Raw genomic sequence first — 21,063 nt, forward strand, 5'->3', positions numbered from 1 at the left:
GTATTTTCCTCTCTTTTTACTAAAACATAAATTAGTTGCAAATTAATCAGGCTAACAAAAGAATATGAAAAGTTAGGTTAGCATGGGATAATATTTACATAATCAAATCACAAACCAGTATCTGTACGCAAGTCTCGAAATGCTTCCCTGATTGACCTACACTACAATGTCATAAAGGGAAACTGAGCATTCAACTACCTGAAAGAGCTTCTGACAAGTTCGCTTTTACATTCTCCAGATCTAATATTTATTTGATGAGTTATTAACCATGTTTGAAAGAAAAAGATAATCTGGCATGACACCAACCTCTCAAATTGTAAAATATTCTCATGTGAAATTCATATAAACCCAAGGTACATAAATACATTTAAAATCATATTCAAAAATATCTGGAGTCTCTATGCAGTATCTTTTACAATTTTCTGTCACTTTCCAGAGGTCTGGTATGTAACAACACACAAATATATAAGCATATATGGCTGTCCAACCTGAACAATGCAACTGATACGGCAATACTTTAAAAAGGCATGTGTTCCAGTAAAGGTCTGAATGAATCAAACACACACATACACGCACACACAGCACCTCCCCTTGAAACAGCTTCATAGAGCAACATGGCCCTTCATTTCTAGGAATGAAGTGATAATTTTACTTCACCTCACTCTGCTTCAGAGTTCTTCTCAGCCTTCTCTTACAAAGTTCACACTACAGGAAAAAGGCTAAGAGGACTCTTCTCCCACACTACTTTCCAGATTGTCCCAAGGCTATCTTAGTCAAACACTGTAGGATTGCCCACAATGCCCTAAAGGCAATCTACTGGAAGTATGCTCAGCATTTTTTTTTTTTTTTTTTACACAACACGTAATTAACCTTTAGAATTTGCTTCAATGAGAAGTGGGGCTGGCTACCAGCTTGGCTGGCTTCAAAAAGAGTTGGAGCAATTCATGGAAGACATGAGGATCAATGGCTATTAGCTCTGATGGCAGTGTGACAGCTTCTGAAGGCCATCTCCTGGGAGACTAATGGATTTCCTTGTGCAGTTGGTTGGCCATTGTGAGAATAGATTGCTGAACTAGATTGGCCAGGGTTCAATCCAGCAGGGCACTGTTTATGTTCTTATGTACTAAAGGTCTTTAGTTGGGTATTCTTGGTATGTAAAATAAACAAAACCAAGTTCCAACACTGCATACATAATTGTGGCAACAGCTGATCTTTTGGACTATAAATCAATCTCAGTATTGTTTGCCATTCTTGCCTTCTTGTCAAGGGCAAAGTAGACTTCTCAATAAGATTTTGATTTTGTAGTTCAGTAATTGAATACAAAAATCAGTACAAAATGGTGGATCAGACCACTTCCTGGTTCAATCTCAAGAGTCTCAGCCTAAGTATAATTTTGAGCTTCAGTTTTCCACAATTATAACAGTGGTTGTGGTCAAAGTAAGGGTGATTTGCAGGGATAGTAAAATGTAGAAAGTTATGGGTGTCTTTCACTCAAGTTTCCATGAACTGGACAGGCTGGATTTGGTCCACTGGTTTGCCATCTATGCTATATGCCCAGAGTTCCTGGGAGTCGGCTGGCATATAATTTAATATATTATTATTATTATTACTACTACTATTATTATTATTTGTACATTTAAGACCAGTTTCCTTAATCCTCACAATATTCCTTCATATCTCTTACTTGGGACTTCAAATAGGCCATGGAAAAGAATAGCAAATGAAGCTAACTTCATAAGCTTGGACTTAAAAAATAAATATGGAAATATGTGGATTTAATGTGTGTGCATATGCAGAATTAATTTTGAACGCATCTAAGCAGGAACTCTGTCATGTCACTTCACACAGTATACATAAAATTGTTTCTTCTTTTCTTAAAAGATATTCTATTCTTCTATTCATATAAGGATATCAATGAGCACAAAAATTATTTGGAAACAAGCAGAACACCTTCAATAAGGCTGATAGAAAAACCCTTCAAAATGGAAAAAAAAAATTAAAGGCAATGAAATAAGATAGCAGAAAAGCATGAAAAACTTGTAGAACTATGAGCAGCCATTCCCTTGCATTTTTCCCCAATAGGAATACCTGCTTAGTACCCCTGGAAAGGAACAACATATCAGACAGAAAACCAAGTTTGAAAAAAAATTAATATTATTTAACATGTTTGACTTAAATATTTCCACATAACAAAAGTGTTATTTTCAAGTCACCAGCTATATTACTTATATACATATGTCCAGAGTTAACAAAAGAATTATGAGATGTCCTATCAAAAGCAGTGATTTTTCCTTTTCGGGAAATAGAAAGTACTAGTCTTATAATACACAAAATATAAATTATATGTACAGATAGTTTTTTTTTTCTGGAACTGAGAAACAAATTAAAAGCAGTAATATTTTCATAAAGATATAACATGTCTACATTACATTAAAATGAATCAATACTGATTTTGAAATGTTCATCTAAAGTTGAAAACTTTATAAACACTTCTTGAAACTGGGATTATTATTTACAAAATATACTCATCAGCCACATAGAGGCTTAAATATCTGTATATTTACACACACACATATATATAACATATAAAGAAATTTTAAAATTTCAACGTAAAATTAAGCAAGATCCTTCTGTCTTTGGAATGTCTAAAACAGAACATATGCTTTATTCCAGTGTGGGTGTTTTGATATGATTATACCTCTTTTGAATAAATGGGACCTTTCAGAGTAATACTGAAAAAGCCTAGGCAGTCTTTAAAAATTTTATAACTGTTAGGGCAAATTGGTAACAAAAGTAACAAGGACTTACTAATCTGGAGCTATCTTTCAGAATGACTGGCTTCCATCAGTAGATGCACTGTAACTTAACCTGAAGCTCAGTTGGTTTTGTTACATGAATATATAGTCTTACAAGTCCTACCATCTTGAATATATGGCTTATATTTTTATAGCTATTCAGCAAGTTTCTCAGCTGAAAGATAGATCTTTATGAAAATATATGTGTTTGTCATTTACTTCATGAATCGCTGTTGTTTGAGTTCATTTGAATTATTGCTGAGTTTAAAGCTGAGAAATAATAACAGTCATCAAACAAAATGAATATGAGCTATCACTTTCTGACATATCTGCAATACCAATTAATAGTCTAAAATAGCATCAGATCAGACACTATCTGCACTGGAACATGCATCATCTACTGCACCCATAAGATTTTTTTTTTAATTTGTTTTAAACACTCAAGACATCCCCATGATTGGCAGAACATCCAGAAGGCCTACTTTCTATTCACTCATTGATTTCAAGGTCTGGGTGTATTTCTGTTCTAGAAAATACACTTACGGTGGAATGAAAAGATAAACAAGTTCCATCTACCTGAGATCACTGATTGTAGACAATACAGCAAAGTTTATCTGATGTTTCTCAAATATTCTATATGCTTACAAAAGACAGTAATTCTTTAGGTGTTTCATAATATTTAAAAAGCTATATTATCTTATTATTTGCAATATGCTTTAATAGTAAAAATCCACAGATGACTATTTTTAGAAAAAAAAAATCTAGTCCTGAAAGCATTTGCAGCTTTCATCTTAGTAGTCATCAAAAAATATTGGTTATACTCTGCCATTCAGTTGAAGACTCTTGAACAACTTCTTCCAAATTCAGAGCACGATTAATGTCTTCACCTTCCTGTCCTTGATGACTGGTCGATTCTTGCACTGCACCTATCATAATAAAAAGATAAAGAACAGTAAGAGATACAGGATAAAGTCTTCATGCAAATAGAGAGAAATTAAATGTAAAAGATATTTTACTGACCACACAGCAGTAAGTTATGATTTGCGGGGTAGGGGAGGGGTATGTCTGAAAAAGGAAATATAAGAGTACTTGCCTGGGAGTAAGGGAACTTAGTGAGGCTTGTTTCTAGTAAATACCTATCACAGGACTGCTGCACACATCTAATTTATAGAATACTTATCTCCAAAGGGGTACTCATCAGTCTTCTTCACTGCCATTTTGACACAGAGCATTACATGCAGTCCTAGTCTGTGGTATTTCCACAGAGGAGATGATTCAGAAAATCAACATTTAATATATGTCTATTAAAATGTATGTGTCAGTCCTTAAAAGTAATGGAGCTTCATATGCATAAATACTAGCAAGCCAGATTTATTGCAAATCATAGGTCTTCTTAAAATATAACCTAGTCCCTACAGTATATCTACTGGGTTTTTGCATTGTTATGACATTAATAAAAATGTACAGTGTTTTACTTCATTGCCAACGTATCCTCTAGGGAAAAAAAACAGCCTTTTTGTTCACTACAGGTAGTCCTCGCTTAACAACAGTAATTGGGACTGGAATTTCCATCGCTAAGCGATGCAATTGTAAAGCACAATGTCACATGACCTCATTACTTAGTGATGGCAATCCTAGCAATCCTTGCTGCTGTTAAGTGAGGATCAGGTGTCATTAAGTAAGGACCTCAAATGAATGCAATTTGCAACTTCCTGCCAGCTTCCCACATACAAAGTTAATGGGGAAGCTGGCAGGAAGTCGCAATTCCCCAGTGGCTCGCAAGTAGGCAGGCAGTTGAATAAGTACTATGGAATGAGGCAGAGCTGGGGGGGTTGCTGCGGAGAGTGCATGAGGGCTGGGGAGGGGATGCTGCGGCAAAGCGCGAGCAAGCTAGGGAGGTGCGAGTGGAGGTGGGTGGGGGAGGAGGTGCTGTGGCCCAAGTGTGTGCTAAGTAGTACAAGATCCCTGGGATCTCATACTCTGTAGCAGAGCTCCTTGGGAGAAAAAGTGGTGGGAGCAACTTGCAACCTTCTTTGCTGGCTTCCCCACTGGCTTTGCTTGTGGGAAACCACCAGGGAAGGTGCAAATGGCGATCACATGACCACAGGATGCTGCAACTGTCATAAGTGTGAGCCGGTTGCCAAGCACCCAGACTGCAAGCATGTAACCGCAGGGGTGCTGGGATGGCTGGAACCTTGTCATAACTATCACTCATTCAGTGTCGTTGTAACTTTGAAAGGTCACTGAATGAGTGGTCATTAACTGAGGAACACCTGTAATACGACTTGTAAAACAGGAAAAACACAGTTAAATATGGTAGATGCAGGTTTGGGAATTTGTGACTTCATTTTATTGACTCAGTGATGCTCTTCTGATAATCAACTGTTGGTTTTCTTAAAGTTCCCTGTGTAAATGGGCAAGCCCCCACCTGCTCCAGAATCTATCACACATAAGCAAAGCAAATAAGTTGACTCCCATACTCATCCCTAATATCCAATACAAATATTGATCAGACAGAGAATCCATACCTTTGCTTACCAAGTAGAACATGCCAGATAACATGTCCACTGGGTGTAACCCACAGCTCTTCCCTTTCAACTAGTGAGAACAAAAGTTTAGTCTTTTTGGAATCCTACTCTCAAGAAGGGAGGGGCATGAGATGGCTTGAGAGAGAAAAAACAGAGACTGAGGAAAATCAGAAAAAGATCTTTGGAAGATGTAGTTGGAAGAGAGTAGAGAATGAAGGTAAGTGAGACAGCCCTAGAACAAAATGAAGTGAGAGAGGGCACTCCAGACTGAGACCCAATGCCTCCATGCAGATAAAGAGGGACACTTGAATTGCTCCTAATTAAAAGCTGGAGATCTGTGAGAACCAAGATTTATCAAGGTAAACACTGAATTGCAAAATACTAAGGATGAGTAAGTTAGGATGCACTGTCAGGATTTTATGCTTTACTTTCTGGAAGCTATGTGACTGATTGTTTCTAGTAATCAACTTTATTAACTTTTGTATCTCAAGTTTATTGAATTTTGTACAACTTTGGTTTCTGTCATTTGATCCCATCCTAAGTTTCCAGCTTCTGGTCCCACCTCCTGTGGGTATGTGTTGAGTCTCTCCATAGCATTTTATGAGAGATGGATGTTTACAGAGCTATTTGTGATCTTCTCAGTTCTATAGCCCTTATTTCATCTACCCATATCAGGTTGTGCATATGCCTCCCTAAAGTTAAAAGGAAAATTTACGTTTTCCTTTTTTAAAAATAAAACTGATCTTTAAATGATACTTTCTGCTTTCGTTGGTAACTCCTGGAAAAAGGTAAGGAGGCTGTTCTTCTCTGACCTCAAAGCTACAAGTGCAAGGAGATAATGCAACTTAGTTTAAATGGCAACAACCAGTTTATTAGTAAATAAGTGTTCAGGGTGTGGGATCCCTATCTGTCTCACATGCTGGAGTTAATGGAGAGGACACCAGGTAAAGGCATCCCCATGCAGATTGGTGGTAGAATCCGTAAACTACCAAGCAGATACACCAAGACAGGAGGGTGGACCCGAGTGTATGAAGCATAGTGGATTTCTGGGAGAGAAGGGTTGAGAATCTCTACTCTCACATGGTACAAGGATAGGTTGTATCCTTGAGGGATAGGTTGAGGGATTTGACTGAAATTCAGTGCAAAACAGCATTCTGTTTTTCCTAAACTACTGATGGAATAGATTCAAGAGATTAGTAAGTCACTTTTGTTTTCTCAGCCTCAACCATTGTATGGTATACCACTCAATTGTATACCACTGTCAATATTTTCTCCCCCCTAGCCTTAGTTGATAAGACAAGTTAGTTGATTAGATAAGTTAATGACAAACTGCTGTTTGTCATTAAACTGTACCAAGAACATTTTTCTAAACTCAAGATTTTACTATAAAGAATACCGAATACAGAGCAACTTTAAGCCTATATATGTGTAACTCTATTTTTAAAACCTATGTCTTATTTCAAGAGTTAAACAAGGATTTATAGAGACTGATGGCAAATTTCTCCTTTTCTCTCTCAGATGCTCTGCAACTGGCCTTGATCTGGATGATAGGCTTTGATCTTCTCATTTTCCATTATCTCCTGGGACCCTACTGTGCCCTCTGCACTACTTAGCTATTGTCCCTCAACGCTCTTCATCTTCTTCTGGTCTTCAGACTATGCCCAACAACTGTCTTTAGCAATGCAAACATTGTCCAGTCCAACTCAGATTTACCAGACCATATTGTTCTTTATTAAAATAAACAAAGTATCTTAAACAGCCGCTGTTGTCTACTCCATTTTAAATTGCCAGTCATTTTTCCAGAACTCCATTCCAGTTCTTAGAGTTCTCCCTGATGTTTTTAAGACTTCCTCCTTGATGCCAACCCAATGAGCTTCTCCTATCTCTCATGAGAGAAACTCTCCTATGAAAATTTAAAATAACATCTACGTTCACCTTCTTGTTATTGGCAAAGCTAGCAGAAACTGGCACCCAAATGTTTATTTGCGTTATAGCGCAGAAGTCCGGACAGGTGACAAGCCAGCAGGGAGACATGGCTAGCGTAGGTGCATCACACCCACCTTTCACTCTGGTGGCTCATATTTTGGCATTCCATTCCATTTTGCAGTCATGAAATGGGAAAACTTAGTATATTCCAAAATGCTTTCTCAAACTCAGAAGCAGGACTGAAATTGTTTATTTATGTATTAGTTAGATGTATATCCCTCTTATTCAGAGGCTCAAGGCAGAGTACACAATGGCCCCTCCTCCCAGTTTTCCCTAAAACAACCACCCTATGAGGTAGGTTGAGCTAAGGAAGAGTAACTGGCCCAAAGTCACCCAGTGAACCTGAGCTTCTTGGTGCCAGTCAAACTTCTTAACAACTACATCACCTGTAAAATTGGGGCTGGAATATAACTCTGTAATGCACAACTGAAGAGAAAATATTTCTGTTCAGTAAGAAATTGAATTACAGAGACATCCCTGCCATACATTATCTTAAAGATTGAGAGTTGGAGCACAAACCCCAATTCTTCTAGTGCTCAGTACAATCCAAGGAGATGAGAAATTTTGAGCCTCCCCAATATAATGCTATAAAATACAGGGCTATGTTAAACTTTCTCACAGCAAATATCACATTACCGGAATAGCCATGAGCTCGTTTCATATGAAGCTTCATGTTGCTTTTCTGGGTGAAGCCCATTGCACAGTAATCGCATTTGTATGGTCTTTCCCCTGTATGTTTTTTCATATGAACTTGCAGTGCACTCTTCTGGTTAAAAGCTTTTTCACACAGGGTACACTGAAAGGGCCGCTCACCTTTGGTAAAGAAGAAAAGAAACAGGAACAGATGAATTGCCAACAGTGGCAAATTGGAACAAAATTCCTTAAGCATCTCATTTCTTCTAATGTGATCTGAACGTATTGTGAGCACCTGGGAAAGGTATCTTTCTCATTTCAACCAAGCTAAGCAATCATCTATGCCATTCCATGGGCTTAGGCTATATTCACAAGTGTGCAGCAGCCATTAGGCAGTATGTTAAGTGGAACGGCAGGAAGTTGCTACAGGTCAATAAAATGGAAAGGTGAATTTCTGAGCTTATATTCATGCAAATGACCCATATTATACAATCAGAAGTCACTTTAGCACATTTCTAAGAGGTCACCGCATATTTGCATATTTTTGGGGTGCAGCAATCCTAAAGCTTGTTTAGACATATGACCCTCCCCAGGCATTACAAAGTGGTTGCTGACACATTTATCTAGCAAACAACCTCACTAGTAATTATTGTCTCTAGGAGTATTCTATTTGTTCCTACACCTTCTCAATCAAAACCTAAAATGCTAAGCAAGCAGTGAGAAAAGAGATTTCAAAATAAAACCTAAAAAAAGAGAAAAGAGAAGAATCAAAAGTTTTAACCGCATCCCCAATTATATATCCAAAATACTTCTACCATCCCCAAGTAAAATAGCATTTCCATAATTTGTTTTCAAATAATTTATTTGATCTGAGCATGCTGCAGTGGCAATGAAAATAATTTCAGATAGACAAAAATCCAGATATGTTATGTTTATGTTATATCCTCTACCACTGCAGAGAGAATGGAGGCTATCAAAGCAGTATACACAGAATATGGAGGAGATCCAATTAAATACTATAAACTCATTTTATCTAAGAGAGATTCTGCACCTATTCAGAATTGGTTCAACCCCCCTGGATCCTTCTACCCTGAAATGCGGCACCTATAGATAAGAACTGTCTTACCAACAGAGGCGAATATGTGTAGCTCAGGGTTGAACTGTGGAATCCTTGGGGTTCTCTGAGCTTGGTTCTTTTCTTGCAAGCGTTTCATTACCCGGCTAGGTAACATCTTCAGTGCTAGAATGGGATGGGGTTGCCCTGCCACAGTATATAAACAGAGAGCAAACCCCAAGGATTCCAAAGAACCATATTGCATGAAGAGGACAGCAGCCTAAGAACACATCTTAAACACTTTCTCTAAGTATGTTATGTCTACAGTCCATGGTCTGTAATAAGGATGGGCCTTCTCACTACTTAACAGGGCTCAAAAATGCTTGATACCAGAAGAAGTGAGGCTTCTTTGCCCTTGGTGCTTCAGACATAATTAACAGAATGGCTAGAATCTAACTTCAAATAACCTGAGTGTTATGGGTATCACTCAGTAATGTTTAGTTACCTGTATGGATGCGACTATGTCTTTCCAGCTGACTTGGTTTAGCAAAGGCTTTTTCACAAGTATCGCATTTAAATACTCTTGGCTTTTGGGAACTTGGTGACGGTCCAGCCTGGTGTGTCTGCATATGTTCCTAATCAAACAGAAGATATGTTTTACTTGGCACATTTGATTTTTTTAATAATAGAAATGTATTTGGGGGCTTGATAATTTGGTTCCAGTTTCTACAACCCCTTATTCATTTTGCAGATCTGGCCCAGGGAGTTCGCATACTTTTCCAGAGCAAAAGAACAAGGAATGTGGAATGGTATTGTGAAATGCAACACTTCAAAGAGAGACAGAAAGTACTGCCATTTATAATTTCTATATATAATATTAGAAAGGTAAGCATCACACCGGACTAGATTCCAGATCTATAGAGAAAGAATCTCTTGCTCATTAACATTCAAACATAACAATTTCTAATTTTTACTGAAGCAAACTATGATTCAGAATAAAATTTTATTTCTCTTTCTCTTCAAACGAAGGTTTGGCATTCTGTACAACAAGTGGTATTCCTACTCTGTTTCTTACTCAAAATAACATTCAAGGTGACTTAAAATACAGTGGTATTTATGTGTCCAATATTAAATAAAACAGCAAAGCAACAAAACAAAAACAGCTGGGCTAATTCTGTTGAATACTTTCTCTTTGTAAAATCTTTTTCAAGGAATTTTATTTAATTTTCAAGGAATTTTATTATTTTATTTAAACACAGAGGTGGAAGTAAAAAGCTCAGGTTTCTTACGTTAAGTAAATGAAGGGCGACTGGATTTACACTCCCTATCCTGCCAAGGGGAATAGCATCCTTTCTGCCAAAAATGAGCACCTGGAAGGAAGTTTGCTCATTTGCTAGAAAAAATGCTTTGTTCCAATTACTAGCTGCCATGGAAGTAGAGAAGTACAGAAGGAATGATAGTACAGCCCTCCATTTGAATAAAGCCCCACATTTGAATAAACATGAAAAACTGAAGCATGGATATTCCAGCAACAAGATCCAATAATCTGGAACCCTAAAAGCAGCACAAAATTCAATTAAGTATTAGGGTTGTACGAAACCTTTGAAAAAGGTGCTCTGCACTATGCGTAGGGTGGTGGGTATACAAAGCACCTATTTTTGAATTATTAAAGCAGATACATCATTGCAAAGTCATATGGCTACTTTGGAAGCTGCTCCCAGATATCTCTGCCTGTGTGCCTGCAGAATTACTTTGCTCTGCTGGGAAAAAAAAAATGTTGCAAAACCTCTCCTTCAAAGGTTTTGCACAGCCCTACTAAGGACTTGGTAATGGTAAAGTCTCTGAGTCCACTACAAATCTTGGTAACTCCATTGACACATCCATGTTGTTTTCTTGGCAGCAATAAAGTAGCCATTTATTCTTTCCTTCTTTTGGGATGTTTCTTCAGTTTCCTAGTTATCCATCTACCCTGGTATTATCTGGAAGTCTCCTATCCAACAAATATCCAGGCCCAACTCTGCTAAACTTCAGAGGCAAGACAAAATTGACCACAGGCTCCCATTATTCATTCATTATTAAATGAATAAATAATAAAAGAAAAAAAATTAAAAGGTAATAAATAAATCATCCCTGTTATATTTGCCTTTACATTTTGTTTAAAATTCAGATTTGTTTTCAAGCTGCTCTGTTGAAATCTAAACAAACGTTTAGACAAATGAGAACCTCTTCTCTACCTAGAGTTCTGGGGCCTCTTTAATTTTTATTAAAACAGTTTAATTTCATTTCATACCTTAAGATGTGTGGCTCGTTTGAAAGCTTTATTGCAAATATGACAGACGTGGATTCTTTCTTTTCCATGAACTTCCTTACTGTGCTGCATTAGCATGGCAACTGAAGAAAACGTTTGACTACATTCAAAGCAATGATGCACACGGGCCTCTTTTTCAACTTGAATACTTTTTGACAGAGTTGGAGAAACCTCACTCACCTGTAACAGTGACATAAAATATGCAGACAAATAATTATGGGAAATACAATCCACCTAAAATTCATGAGAGTATCTAACTAATTGCCTTTTTCAGATGTGATATGATTAAGTCTTGAGAGCTAATTTTATTATACAGGTATGACATGTTTTACTCCAATACTTCCATATAATAAGGGATCAATAATCTTGTTAGCAACTTTCTGAAAGGTATGCGTGGACATATGTGGACATATATCACACACCACACACAAGTAACTTGGTAAGAGAATAAAGATGTTCAATATATTTTACCCCAGGTTAGGGTTAAAAATTTCCCCATGAATTTCATTAGATGGCAGGAGATTATTTCGCTCTCAGAATACCCCTCTCACATGGACTAGGAAGGCGGGACCAGTTTGTCAACCATAACAGGCAAATGCCTCTTCCATCCTCCAGATAAACTTCTAGGATGCTTTAGGTTTTTTTTTTTTTTTCCTTTCCTAACTTCCCAATCAAGTCTACACTCCTGGTATTGCCTGGAGGTCTCCTAGACAAGGCTGGCCAGATGCTGCCACCTATTCTACTATCTTCACTAAGACAATAGGCATTATTCTCCTTCCAAAAATCAACCAGACCAATTCCTGCTAAAATGTGCTAAAGAGCAGAATATCATTCTCTCAAATTCTTTCAAGGAACTGTTTTTTATAATATTCCTAAAATAAGCTGTCCACTTATAGAATGCATTAACAGGCATAGGGAAAAACTTGCCTGACTTGTTAGTACTAATCAATTAGGAAGAGGTGATTTCTAAAATGTCTCTCCAAGATCCATATTGGAAGGAGACAAACTATTCTCTCCTTCTAGATCACATTCTTATAAAAAATATGCAAAACCACAGCAATAGTCATAGCCTTCTCCCACAGTAAGAAAAGCAATATGCAAAGAACAATGGCAACAATGGCTTTTAGATCCCATAGCAAAGAATATTTACTTTTTGAATTAGTATCTGAAAATTGCATCTCTCTACAGACATGCAGCTGACTGAGTGCCACCAACATGAATTAGTACCTGGCTACAGAGATGCTTACCAAGAAGAGAAATACTACAAAGTTACTAATGGCAGAGACCCAGCATTCACAACCAGTGGAACAAAACTAAGTAGATAAACTATTCATTACATTACAAATATCTATAACTTATTATGGCCGTTGCTAAAACAGATTCAGATTGTTTCCCCTGAGATTGTAGAGTTCTTAATACTAAAATCTTGTTTGGGTGCAAATAAAGTTTGCAGAATGGTACAATTAAGCTAACACATGTTTTAATTTCCATGCTGAAACATCTCTTGGTAAATATGACCAACAATGCAAAATGTCTGAAATTGTCTTAAAACTACCAGACTGATATCTGCAATAAGCTCATTATTTCATGGACCAGTACAGAACCAAATACTTTACCCACAATGCATTATCTTTGTAAGCAAGAAAATAAGACATGCAGAGAATCCTTCAGCCAGTCCTCAAACCAGAGTTCATTTTTGAGATTTTCCATTCAGGAGACACCCAAAAGTAGTAACTGATTGGGTATTCTTTGCCATTTTCCACTGTTTGTCCCAATTTAGCACAGTATCAGTGAAGGCTTTATATTGAATCCATAGTCATACATACAACTTTAAATTAATGGAATAGCTATGCATTATATTATTCTCAAGAAAGAAAAAATATGTCCCAAGAGAGAAAAGATAATATTGTATTTGCCACTGCAATATCCACATATATTAGTAAACTTAACCTTGCAAGAATATGAAGAGTGGCATAAGTATTCCTATCATGAAGTTTCCTTCTTTCTTTCTTTTTTTTTCCACCCATTTTTTGAGATATCCAGTGTCTGTTGGCAAACCATTATTCCCAGAGTTTTAGCTTGGGATCTGTATTTATGCCAAGTTATCTTACAGACTTCTCAAAGGATTATTTAGAATAATACATAGAAGACTTTTATATATTTTAAAACATTCATACAAACTATCATCAGATTTAGTTTAGCAAAGCCCAGCATTCATGTGTCTTTCACTTAATTTTCTCCTTCCTTTTTGAGGAAAGGAGTTTAGAAACTTCTGATCCTGGTATGCAACAAATCCTGAGAATTTCTGTCTAAATCCCACAGACCTGGTTTTTTCCACACCATATTTGCTGGGTGGTAATGTAGTGATAAACCAGGAATGCAAGTTTTCTATCTCAGCCAAGTTGTAGAAAGGGTGAAAAATAATACATAAAGCCAAAGTTCAAATCATAGTTTGTGTTTACATCTATAAACAGGCACATAGGGAGAATTCTGCTTACATTCTTAGTACTATTATTGTTCCTATACTCAGAGTTTTGTACCTGTTACATGAATTTGGATAGTTCGAGTTGCTGCAGATGACTTAGGCATAATCACCTCTGAATAAGCTATAAAATAATTCTCATAAGCCAATATTGTAGCGATCATGGCCGCAATTTGGGTTACTGTAAAGAAGATTGAAACCTATAACCTTTACATTTCATCCTGATTCCTCAGAATAAGATTTTCTGTAGTTGAAAACTCCATGTGCCAAACTCCAACTCTGTTAACTTGTCCATGGTTGGGGGGTGGGGGCAGAGGGAAAGGAAAGGGAAACATGTCAGAGGCAAACCTGATGGAATTGCTTATGATATAAAAATGCATGGTGTAAAGCCACAGCTTAGCATCATTTTGCCTGCATGTTCTGGAGGCATCGCATATCTGAAAGCTGGGAGATTCTATCTCCCCAAATAATTTACAACTGAACCTGCCTTTCTAGTCCATTTGGGAAAACAAACAATACTCGCCTGCCACTATCCAAGAATCAGCCTGTCACCCTCTGTCCACATTTGAGCAGAAAAACTAAAGGTTAAAAAGACAAATGCTTTCCAGATGTAAGCAAACCTTTGAATACAGAAATGTTCTTACCTGATAATTTTCCTAAGATTTATGTCTCCACCAATCCATCTTTCTGAGTACTCCCGCTCTGTGAGCAAAACCAGAGGCAATTCAAGCACTGTGGCTGAAAGCTCTAGGCTTAAGCCCTATCAGCAACAGATGTTCACTAGAGCATTTCCAAAGCCGATGACATATTTTACATAAAAAATGATAACATATATGTAGTCTCTCTGTGTGTGTCTGTCTGTATGTCTTAATACTACATAAATGTTTTACTGCAATATTCTTGGAATAGCAAAGAAAAAACATGACAAGACATCAGTTGCTTGACTTAAGATTGAAAGAGACATTACCCATGAACAAAAAATCATCAGGTAAGACTTTCCATTCTTGTGTCATAATTAGTCACTGTTGAAGCAGTAAAAAGCAATCCTATGAAAGACAGCAAAGAGGAAGCTTTGCACAAAAAAATGTGGCGGGGTCAGGTGAGGGCAATGAAATTGAAGAGGGCAAACAGACCGGTAAGGCAACTATCTGCAGCTTAAGTTTACAGAAAGTCATGCAACCAAAGAAATAAAATTATTAGTGTGGTCAAATTAATCACAAACCAAACAGGATTAATTAAGAATGAGAATGAAAGGAGGGAAGAAAAAGAAGAATGGTATTTTCAGAAAAGAGAAAAGAATAGATGATACAGCAAGAATATTTCCTTGTGTGTGATCTTCAGAAACAGATTTCACAACTAGTAAGAAGAAACAATCAACAAATACTGTCTAGTATAGCAATACCAAAAGTCTACTTTAAATATATTTAAAAGCATATTAGCTATAAGAAACCAGCTATAGTGGCAAAGGGGCAGATAATGGCATCGAAAGAAAGTAGAAGTTGCTGAGAAGTTAAATGAATTGATAGTATCACTCTTTACTGCAGAGATAGCCATATTTGAGCCATTTTTTCAGACAATACATCTGGAAAACTATGTCAAATAGTGGTAATAAATTACAAATTAGAATATAATATCCTTCTTAGCAGGATGTGAAGGCAATCAACAGACATATGGGACTCTTTAGTACAACAAAATCAACATTAAAGATAGATAAAGTTGTGAAAATATGAACTGAATTTTAACACTTTCTTCTCTCATTTAAAGCTTAACTGCAAAGATCATCCAAAGAAATCACTGGCACATTTTGTTCAAAATAACAAAAGTAGTCATCTTTCATATCATATATTACTGTGCACGTTGTACGTATTGCCCATAGCTCTCTTGCTGGCCAGTATTTTAGGCTAATTAGGTAGGCAAGAAGGACTTCCCGAGGAACTCTGTATTCATCAGATAGCCCAATTTAAAGAGGTGCTTTAGTTATTTCAAATGCAGTGTTAGCACACAAGCAGGGCATCCGTCAAGGCTAGCAATGCGTGTGCAGAAATGGAAGACTGCTTTACTTGAAACTTGAAGCACTGATCAGTTTTCTTGCTTTATAGATATCACACTTAAATTCAGTTAATTTTTTAAAATAATATGCACATGTACATAGGATCTATCAATCAAACAACTAAATAGAGCCTCCTTGCTCAGGGATTCCTCAGATGCCGGAAACAAACAATATGGAAATGGTGATCTTCACCATTGCTCATTCGGGGACCTTGCAGGATGCTGTTGGAAAAAGAGTACAAGGCAATCTAATCCAGCAATCAAATTTACAAGCAACAATCATTATCATTAATGACTATAATTTATTTGGGAAAACTATTCTAAAAAAATAATTCAGAAGAGCAGAATAATAATAATAATAAGAAGAAGAAGTTTCAGATCAGTAATGTAAGAGAGAAGTCAAGTAAAAATCAGAAGAAGTAAACAATAATGATGAGGTGCTGATGAGGTGCAACCAGAGTGTACAAGAGCAAGATACAATGAGTATCAAGAATAAAACCACCACATGAAAAAATCAGGTTTCAACTTTAACATAAAGAAGGTGCATTTGACACCAATAAAGGTGAATCTTATACATGACTTTGTAAAAGTATGGTGTATTCTATTCAATGGGACTTTCTCCCAGGTAACTGTGAACAGAAACATCAGCCTTAGCCTCAGTTTTTTTTCAAACAAGTGTACTCCAGATGTATTCTACGTCAACTTCCAGAATCCATTAACTAGAGTCCGCACTGGGTTATGGTAATTGACAATATCTAACATTGGGAGGGTACCAGGCTGAAGAACATTGCTATACATCCCGCCCAGGAGTAATTCCTATTGAACGACAGACTCCCTTCTCTGTAACTATACACAGGACTGCACTACAGATCTCATTTAGAAAAATAACAAAATAATGTTTACGAGGAAACACTACTTTTAATATGATGTTGCCTCAAATTCTCCTTAGAAGAGCAAAATTCTGTCAAACTGAAGTTTCAATACTTTCCCTAATAAACTAAATCAGTTAGGGTAAGATAAATGACAACCTCGGATACAGGACCCAAAATGACTGTGTTATCATTCAAGACAGATTAATAAAAACCATTTACCTGATAAGTTAATTCATCATGGTTTGCAGGTACTGAATGTGGAGTATGACTCACTAGTATGACCTGCTGTGAGCTTGAATTGCTCTGGCCAGAGAGAGTAGAATCTGTGAGTAAAGCAGGGAACTGTTGACCCTGACGAAAGAAATTTCCAAATGTTTAGAAAAATATGTAACTAACCCACATCAACAAAGTCTATACAACTTAACATATTTATTATTTAAATTTTCCACACATAGGTGACTAAAAGTTATCAGTAGGTAAAATCATATGTTTGCAAAGTCTCCATGATAGCACAAGTGAAGTAAAATGTTTAACATAAGCATCTATTAATAACCCCAAAATATTTAAATTGCCAAGAGTACAAATGATGTCAAAGTTAGTCTACCATGAATGCAGTAATATATCAGAAAGGCAAAATGTAATAATTAATATTACTGATAGCCTATATACTTTATCCTATGATCACATTAATGAAAGTCTTGTGTTAAATCTGAAATCTGTCCAACAAATCACACTAACAGCACCATCAATTTGCTAGTATATAGCACCAACAAGAGGATTTGTCACTGCTTAATGATTAAAAAAACTCAATATAAGGGAGAAAACCAAAGTGGAGAGGGCTATATAGGAGTAACAAACATTTTTTTCAGTTTTACATACTTAGATTTGGCTGCTGTTAAGAGGGAAGCAATGAAGATGCAGCATTATGTAACAGATTCTGATAGATAGTAGCAAAAAAAAAGTATTAGTAACTTATATTCATGGTTCTCAAAGCCATTTTATGAAACCCCCTAGGCCAGGCATGATGGATTAACTGTGACTTTAGCAGTTAATTGACTTGGGGTGAGATGTATGTCCTTTGTGTATGTTTGCTTATTACCTACTACCTTTCTTTCTCTGATCTCTCTGTCACTTAAAAAGTATGCTACACTTTGTCCTAAAACAACACAGCTAGAAGAAGCACCAATTCCTATTACCCGTATTCATATATTCATATTTGTATCATACTCCAGATCCTTCCTTAATAAACTTCTACATTTAAAACATCTCCTACAGATGCTATGACTTTCTTCTGTTGTGTCTTCTTACTGCAAGGAATTTGCTTATATTTAATCTATGGATATGGTGCATATAGATAAATTAATAGGAAAATTAGGAGAAAGCAAAAGTAAGTCCTTTGTAATTGATGAGAGCTAGCTGGATTCAAGCACATTGGTCTGCAAACAAAAGGGCACAATAGAATTTCCAGTTCCACTAACTCAACACTTCCTGGGGAAAGAAGAGGGCAGTTATTTTTGCTAATCCGTGCTTCCCCCTGCAGTTCTATGCCATCTTTAGAACTCCATATTGTCTGGAGCAAGTTTTGGGAAGCATAGGGAATAGCAAGAAGAGGGAAATAAACAACAGAATTTTGGATGTAATCCCTGAATGACCATCTTACCTTTAGCAAAAATAAGCAAAATTCAATGATATAGTCATCCTGAAATATGCAGCAGCAGATACATCACAAAGTCAAAATCGCTAGAAGAGTGAGGTTTACAGCACATTTCAAAAATATCATCAGTACCTATTCTTTGCTATGCAAGCAAGATTTCTTATCTAAAGTTATCTTCGGATTTGCTTTTTTTCAGTTTTATACATTTGGCAGGATAGAACAAATTTGACAAATGACACAAACCTGTGATGTGATATTAAGTGTCACTGCATCAAGACCAGCAGATAACATACTCTGAGTATCAGCCAGAGTCAATGTGACACTACCATCTCCCCCTACTCCTGGGGATGACATTACTAGGTTCTGAGCTGGCTGAGACAGGGGTGGTGTTGCTGGAAGGTTTCCGCTTGAGGTATTTAGTTCTACAAAAAGTGTATCACAAGAATTCAAAATCAGAATCATAATTCATAATTGGGGAGTATACAACATTCTCAGATTCCCTATTCTATTATATAAGCATTTTGTAACCCATGAAAAATTTAAATTCAAGAAATAAGTATCATGCCCCAACAAACTGAAAAAAAATGTGTATTCCTAGCAATTTAAATAAATACTCATTAAAATCTACTTGCCCTCATATGTTCTGGATACACATTAATCACTACAAATGAATTCAGTAGAATAGGCTGGAATAACAGATTTTAAGAAGAGCTTAAAATGACAATAACCTGCATCTTACGTAATATTTTGGTTTTATTTCTCTTGACTGGTATGCTCAAGATGCGTTGAATTCAGAGGGTCAGGGTAAGGAAGGTTGCGCTAGTGTAATCTGCAATGGGAAACCGGTGTGGTGTGGTGTGGTGTGAGACCTAGGTTCACTGAGTGACTTTGGGTAACTCACTCTGTCAATAGAGGGGTATGGAAATGGCCTGAAGAAAATATGCAGCAGCCATTACAAAAACATCAATTTAGTCTGAAAAGACAGGAGAGGGTAAGGAAGAAACTCAAAATTAGCCTGCCTTGACTGTCTTGGGTATGAGAGGGAAAGAGAGAGAAACTCTGTCAGGTTTTCAAGATTCTGCTATTATAGCTTATACCAAAAAGTATTTCTGGGGTATCTGTTTCCTAACCTGGCCTACCTCAAAGGGCTGACACTTTTAGCTCAACCTATCTCAGAAGGGGAAAAAACAAGAGAAGAGAACACTAAGTGTGCTGCCTTGAACTAATTAAAGCTAACAGGCAAACAAACACAAATTTCACTGCAATTTTAGGTAACATGAACAAGGATTTAGATAACAAGAATGCTCAGTTTCAAATGGGGCTTTGGTGTGATGAAAATCTGTGCAAAGCACCATTTTGAAGGCACAGTGCAAAACAACATACCCCTCCCCACAAGGTGAAATGGCTATGATGCTTTTCATGATTCTAAGCTCTTGTCTGGTAGTTCTAGCACTGGAAGTGATTTTTGTGTGTGCATATTTTTGGACTGAACTCAAGCTCCTTGAGAAGGCAAACTGTGTCACCTCTGCACCTTGACAAGGTAAGTCACATCCTCTCCATGACCTTGTTCACCCAAACCTTGGATGCCTCACATACTCTTACTAGATATAGTCATATGATTCAAACTAAAAATTTATAACATCTTTTCAGATATAAATTCCACTGAGTTCATTGTAAATTACTATGTGCAGAACTGCAAGTTTGATGAAAATAAATGAAAACCTACCTGAAGTACTATTCAGTGCTGGGTTTTGAGACAGTAACTGATCATTATTTATAGTTAATGTAGTAGCAGGTGATTGATTAGTGATAGTAGGTGTTGCCAATCGTAGGTTCCCATTCAATTCATTATTGCCAGAGGAAATGTGCTGAATAAGATCTTGGCCTAAATGGAAAATGTTTATCCACTTCAGATCTCTGTTTTACTTTCCTTTTTTAGTAACAAACCTCTAAGCAATTAGTGCCATGAAATCATTAAACTTTATATCCCCCCCCGAAAAAACCCCAGATCTTCCACATAAAACAAACCTGCAAATGACTATGTATCATTAAAACAGAGTTATCAGAGAAGAATCAGAGTGACTTCACAATTATACTTGCCAGATATAGTAAGGGTGATCTCTTGAGGGGTTCCTGATGAATTTGTAGTAGTTGAACTAGAAGCATGAGTTAAAACATGACTCAGACTTGAACTATTTATTGTTAGTGTAATCTCATGCTGACCATTGGCAGTTGACACCATTCCCTGTGATGTCATAACTTGAGAGAGATCCTGTGAACCTGAATGTGAGTAACATAAACCAAATCAATAGTCATGCTTTACACTATTCATATTTAATGCTATGGTGGTGTCAGATACATAACTGAAAAATATAAGGGTGCTGGCCTTGAACACATATTGCATATTAATAGTTGCCATATAGATTATCCAAGAATGGAATCACAATAGTGGAAAAAAAGATGATCGATCAGGGTTAGATCAGATGGAGTAGAAGATTATTTGAATTCTTGGGACTAATCTGAAGAGTTTTCTTCCAGACTCCTGCATATGACTGTATGTGGAACCACCCTTAATGAAGAATCAAATATTATGTTTTCTAAAAGAATTATGCAACCATATTTTAAATGATTTAAGCAATTAAAAGATACAAAAATGTTCCTCAGTTCACTACAGAACTTAGAGATGGGCCAGCTTTTTCTCT

General features: G+C 36.7%; 1 protein-coding gene across 7 annotated transcripts in view; it reads right to left on the minus strand.

The window, feature by feature from the left end:
• The window catches only part of ZNF236 (zinc finger protein 236), a 61,285-nt gene continuing 40,222 nt past the window's right edge, over window positions 1-21,063 (minus strand). For 4 of the 7 annotated variants that reach the window (XM_088130591.1, XM_088130593.1, XM_025165490.2 and 1 more), the window contains 8 exons: window positions 20,462-20,641; window positions 20,088-20,246; window positions 18,605-18,783; window positions 16,927-17,058; window positions 11,287-11,484; window positions 9,502-9,631; window positions 7,946-8,122; window positions 1-3,721 (listed from right to left, as the gene is read on the minus strand). In XM_088130591.1, the coding sequence (XP_087986717.1) occupies window positions 3,597-3,721; window positions 7,946-8,122; window positions 9,502-9,631; window positions 11,287-11,484; window positions 16,927-17,058; window positions 18,605-18,783; window positions 20,088-20,246; window positions 20,462-20,641 (1,280 nt within the window). In that variant the 3' untranslated portion in view covers window positions 1-3,596. Of the gene's footprint in view, window positions 3,722-7,945; window positions 8,123-9,501; window positions 9,632-11,286; window positions 11,485-14,430; window positions 16,058-16,926; window positions 17,059-18,604; window positions 18,784-20,087; window positions 20,247-20,461; window positions 20,642-21,063 lie in introns of those variants that run through there. The other 3 variants (XM_088130594.1, XM_088130595.1, XR_015793914.1) reach the window with 3 other exon arrangements.

The sequence above is a fragment of the Python bivittatus genome, unplaced genomic scaffold (genome assembly GCF_059951505.1).
Source record: "Python bivittatus isolate LINGU-HERP-01145 unplaced genomic scaffold, Pbiv_v1 ctg000840_np1212, whole genome shotgun sequence".
NCBI lineage: Eukaryota > Metazoa > Chordata > Lepidosauria > Squamata > Pythonidae > Python > Python bivittatus.